Source organism: Plasmodium reichenowi, chromosome 12, assembly GCF_001601855.1.
Source record: "Plasmodium reichenowi strain SY57 chromosome 12, whole genome shotgun sequence".
In the NCBI taxonomy this organism is placed as follows: Eukaryota; Apicomplexa; class Aconoidasida; order Haemosporida; family Plasmodiidae; genus Plasmodium; species Plasmodium reichenowi.
Genome location: NC_033657.1, coordinates 819,653 through 825,388, shown reverse-complemented (window position 1 = coordinate 825,388; position 5,736 = coordinate 819,653). Strand labels below are relative to the sequence as shown.

General features: G+C 16.9%; 1 protein-coding gene across 1 annotated transcript; it reads left to right on the top strand.

Moving 5' to 3' along the window:
* Positions 1–2,601: 2,601 nt before the first annotated feature.
* Positions 2,602–4,733, top strand: PRSY57_1222400 (cAMP-dependent protein kinase regulatory subunit; the record flags this gene model as incomplete). Its single annotated transcript, XM_012908645.2, has 3 exons — positions 2,602–2,621; positions 3,211–3,515; positions 3,733–4,733. 3 exons carry the CDS (start codon positions 2,602–2,604, stop codon positions 4,731–4,733), a joined length of 1,326 nt encoding a protein of 441 aa, XP_012764099.1.
* Positions 4,734–5,736: the final 1,003 nt, after the last annotated feature.

The window sequence follows — 5,736 nt, the reverse complement described above, 5'->3', positions numbered from 1 at the left end:
TTTTTTAATATTTTCTCTTTGTATTCTTCATGATATGGATACAAAAATATATATATATTTATTTATTATTTTATATAATATTTTTATGTGTTATAATTGTATAATATATATATATATATATATATATAACAATAATGACTTATAATGACTTCTCTAAAAATCAGTGAATTAAAAAAAAAATATATATAAATGATATGAAAACCCTATTTTGTCAAGTTATAAAGAAAAAAAAAAAAAATATATATTATATATATATATGTTTACATATTAAGGTTTTATCATTTAAGAAAAAATATATATATTTATATATATATATACATATATATATTATTATATGTATAACTTAAAATCTTTCCTATAGTATTTTTAATTGTTAATAAAAAAGAGAAATATATTTAATTATTTTATACTTTTAAAATAAAAAGGTATAAAAATATTTCATTATCTTCATATTTTGTTCCTGGTTTTAAAAAATGAAATTATAGCATTATCATGATAAATATATATTTTATATAATTTATTGTAAAAGTATATAAATAATATATATATATATATATATTATATTAAATTTGAGTAATAATTATAAATATATATACATATTGTTATATATGTATAAAAAAATATTTTTAAATACATTTGTACATGTATATTAATATTTATATATATTATAATGTATTTATTTTTTTCTTATATATTATTATAAAATTCTCCTTTTCTTAATAATGATAAAAAAATAGTAAGAAAGAATATATTAGTATATACAAAAATATATTTTATGAAATGTTCATTTATGTATATATTTTTATATAATAGAACTTATAATGAATGATTCAAAAAAAAATTATTATATTATGGAATATGAAAAAGTGATTTATATTATATACCATATAGGACAATTAATTATAAGGGAATATATTGAAATATAATATGTAAATAATATTTATTGTTATGTTTTCTTAAATATATAGAACATTTCTATATAATAAGTATATATATATATATATATATGAAAATGTTTTATACAATTTTAATAAAATACGTAACTATATTTTTCAATTAACATATGTTAATATATGTGTTGTTAACCCTTTGAAAAATCATATGTTATACTAATATATTTTGAAGTTGACATAATTTTTTTTTTTTTTTTTTTTTTTTTGTTGTTGTTGTGTAGACCTTGCTAAAAGGGATATAATAGTAATAAAAAAAGTTTGTAAATTTAAATTGGTAATTATGTTTTTAATAAATATATATTAAAATAAAAGAAAAAGAAGAAGAAACGTATAATAATATAATAAAATTATTATGTTTAATTTTTTAACACATATTATTTTTCATTTTTATTATATTTAATTTTATATTTTAAAAAATAAGAAATGTCTTATTATTTCTACAATATTTAATCATGGGAATTATTTTTGTTTTTCAATTTTTAAACAAGGGAATATAAATTATATAATATATTTTATAATATAAACGTTGTTCCATATTCTGACATTTATAAAATATATATATAAATAAATATAAAAATATATATACATATATATATATATATTTTTGGATTTCAACACAAAAAGGGAATAATATTAATGTACATATATGAACTTGTTTTCTTTGAAAAAAAAAAAAAAAAAAACACAATAGATATGTTAATATAATTTTATCTCGTGTGCTAAACCATATATATATAAATCATTAAACAATAAATAAATTAAATAATAAATAGAAAAAAAGGGGTTAAAATAAAATAATTCAATAAGCATATAAAGTTCTATCTTAAAACATATAAATATGCTTTTTTCTTCTTATATATATAACATATATAATGTCCACATGTTTACATATATAATTAATCTTATGAAGAAAATAAAAAAATTTGAAAGCTTATAATACTCGTATAGGGGTTAAACAAAAATAGAAATAAAAACTTTTGAAAGAAATATACAGTTTATTATTTTCCGTATTGATATTTTATAAGATATATATATATATATATAAATATTATTATATATATTTTACCCTTAAGACATTTAAGTAAATTCAAAAGATATATCGTGCACATGTATATGATGAAAAAAAAAAATATATATTTATATATAAATATATATATATATTTATAATTCCACAATTTTTATAATTTTCCCAATTTTCATTGTTATTATTATGTATATTTTTTCTTTTATTACTATATTAAAATAAGTACATTATATATTCTTAACAGTTTTTGAAATATAAGATGTTATAAAAGAATAATTTAAATATAAAACATTGATATGTATATATAAGTGTACATCATTTTTATAATAGATAGGCATATAATAAATTATAAAAAGGTTTATATATATATATATATATATATTAGGATAAAAATAAACATAAATGTGCATAATAACGAATTTTTTTTTTTCATCTTTTTTGTTTTCCCCATATAACTAATTAAAATATTTTTCACTATACTTTTCATTATATTTTTATTTATATTTTTCATCATTTTTCTTAATACAAAATTTTTTTTCTATTTTTTTTCCATTTTATAACAAAAAAAAAAAAAAAATAAAATAAATAAATAAAATAAAATAAAAAATACCCAAGCATAATAATATGGGCAATGTGTGCACATGGTAAGGCTTAAAATGGGGGAAAAAAAAAAAATTTTTAAATAACGATCTCCATATAATTTATATAAGTGCACATAATATCATATATATATATATATATTATATATATATATGGTGTTATATATATAATATATAAAAGTATTAATTTTATACAAAATTTATATTATATATATATTATATATGATTAGAGTGGAAAAAACAGAAAAAAAAAAAAAAAAAATAAATATATATATATATATACACACATTACATATTTTTCACTGAATAATTAAAAAGAACCAATTTTTTAAAATTCTTTAATATACTATTATATATATATATATATATATATTTTTTTTTTTTTTTTTTTTTGTGAATTTAAAAATAAAATTTTTTTTTTTTTTCCTTGTTAGAAATATATATATGATTATTTTTTATATGTGCATAATAAAAAGTGTCCCCATAATTTAAAGATTATATATATACGCAAATATATTATATATATATATATATATATATATATAATATATATATATATATACTTTCATCATATATATAATATTTATATGTAAATTTTTTTTTTTTTTTTTTTGCGTGGTGATAATATTTAAAGGAGACAAGGGAAAGAAAAAGCAGGTGACGATAATTCACAAGTAATAAAAGATAAAGAATTACAAAACGAGTTTAAAACATTCGAACAAAAAATGAGAAATAATAAAAAAAATGCTCATGAAGGAGATATGAATAATGATGGTGAAGATGATAGATATACATTTTCCAGAGGTTTTTCATTAAGTAAAAAACCAAGTAAAACTAAAATAACGATTACCAAAACGGATAGTGAAATATTAGATGGATTGGATTATTCTGAAATGAGTAAACAAGTTCTTATGACTTTAAATAAAAAAAATATACTTAGTAAGTATATCAAAATGTGTATATATATATATATATATATATATATTTATATTTATATATATTTGTATGTACGAATAGCAGAATTTATATAATCTATATATAATATGTATATATTTGGTAGCCTTATATGTTATTCATCCTTCTATAATGTTATATTTTATTTAATATATTTGTTTTACCTTAATCTATTGTCCTTTTTTTCAATTGCCCATTCCAGATGACGACGGTTCAAGCGACGGTAACGACACAGATGTTCACAGCATGTTCGACAGGAAAGAAATAGAGAGAAAGGTATTGGATTTAGAAAGTATACATTTCATACAGAAGAAAAGATTATCTGTGAGTGCAGAAGCATATGGTGACTGGAATAAAAAGATTGATAATTTTATTCCTAAAGTTTATAAGAAAGATGAAAAAGAAAAGGCCAAGATAAGAGAAGCATTGAATGAATCCTTTTTGTTTAATCATTTAAATAAGAAAGAATTTGAAATTATTGTAAATGCATTTTTTGATAAAAATGTAGAAAAAGGTGTTAATATTATAAATGAAGGAGATTACGGAGATTTATTATATGTTATAGATCAAGGTGAAGTTGAAATATATAAAACAAAAGAAAATAATAAAAAAGAAGTATTAACAGTATTAAAATCTAAAGATGTTTTTGGAGAATTAGCCTTATTATATAATTCTAAAAGAGCTGCAACAGCTACAGCCTTAACCAAATGCCATTTATGGGCCTTAGATAGAGAATCTTTTACATATATAATAAAAGATATGGTTGCTAAGAAAAGAAAAATGTATGAAGATATTCTTAGTCATGTAAATATTTTAAAAGACATGGATCCATATGAAAGATGTAAAGTTGCTGATTGCTTAAAATCTAAAAGTTATAATGATGGAGAAATTATTATTAAAGAAGGAGAAGAAGGAGATACATTTTTTATCCTTATAGATGGAAATGCTGTAGCTTCTAAAGATAATAAAGTCATCAAAACTTATACAAAAGGAGATTACTTTGGAGAATTAGCTCTTCTCAAAAATAAACCAAGAGCTGCTACCATAAAAGCACAAAATTTTTGTCAAGTCGTCTATTTAGATAGAAAAAGTTTCAAAAGATTATTAGGACCTATTGAGGATATATTACATAGAAATGTTGAAAATTACAAAAAAGTTCTGAACGAATTAGGTTTGGATACAACTTGTATTGATGAAAATTAATATTACAATTATATCTGTTTCTTTTTTTTTTTTTTTTTTTTTGTTATATGATAAAGAAAAAATAAAGGGATAATAATAATAATAATAATAATAATATATATATATATATATATATATATATATATATATATATATATAAATATATATAATATATATATATTTTTTTTTTTTTAAATATGTGAGGAGCTATATCAAAAGTTTACTTTGTATAATTATTATTTTTATTTTTATCCTTATTTTATCATTTTATTATTTTTCTAGTTTATATATATATATATATATTTTTTTTTTTCGAAATGAAAAAAGTATTAAAAAAAGAAATAAAGATATAATAAAACTTTTATTTTTTTCAGTTCCTATTTCCGTATGGCCTTATAAATATTAATTTAAATTATAAATAATATGGGCATGTTTCAATAAATATTATATATCGCATAAATAAATGTAGTTACGAAAATAATATATAATAAAATATATATAATATATATGTGTGTACCACTTATCAATCCATTTCAACATATATATATATATATATATATATATATATATATATATATATATATATATGTATATATCTTTTTTTTAACACACCAACTTAATATGTGATGATATAAGGTGAAATATCTTCTCATCTTATATACCAAGTTTAATAAAAGTTAAAAATGAAAAATATTATTAACCGAGGTTAAGCTATATATTCCATTTTATGTTAATTTTTAATAATGTAAAAAACAAAAAACAAACAATGATAGTTTATGAAAAAATCGAATGATGTTTTTAGAATTTATACTTTTTTAAATATTATTATTTTATTTGAAATATATTTAAAATTGTATAGTTGTCCTATTTAAAAAAAAAAAAAAAAAAAAAAAAAAGTTAAAACATAAGCTGTCTTCATATATAATTTTAAGAAGTAATTAAATTCATAAATATATAATATTATATATATATATATATATTACATATGTGTACATTTATATTTATAGTTTCCTCATGTTTTTTA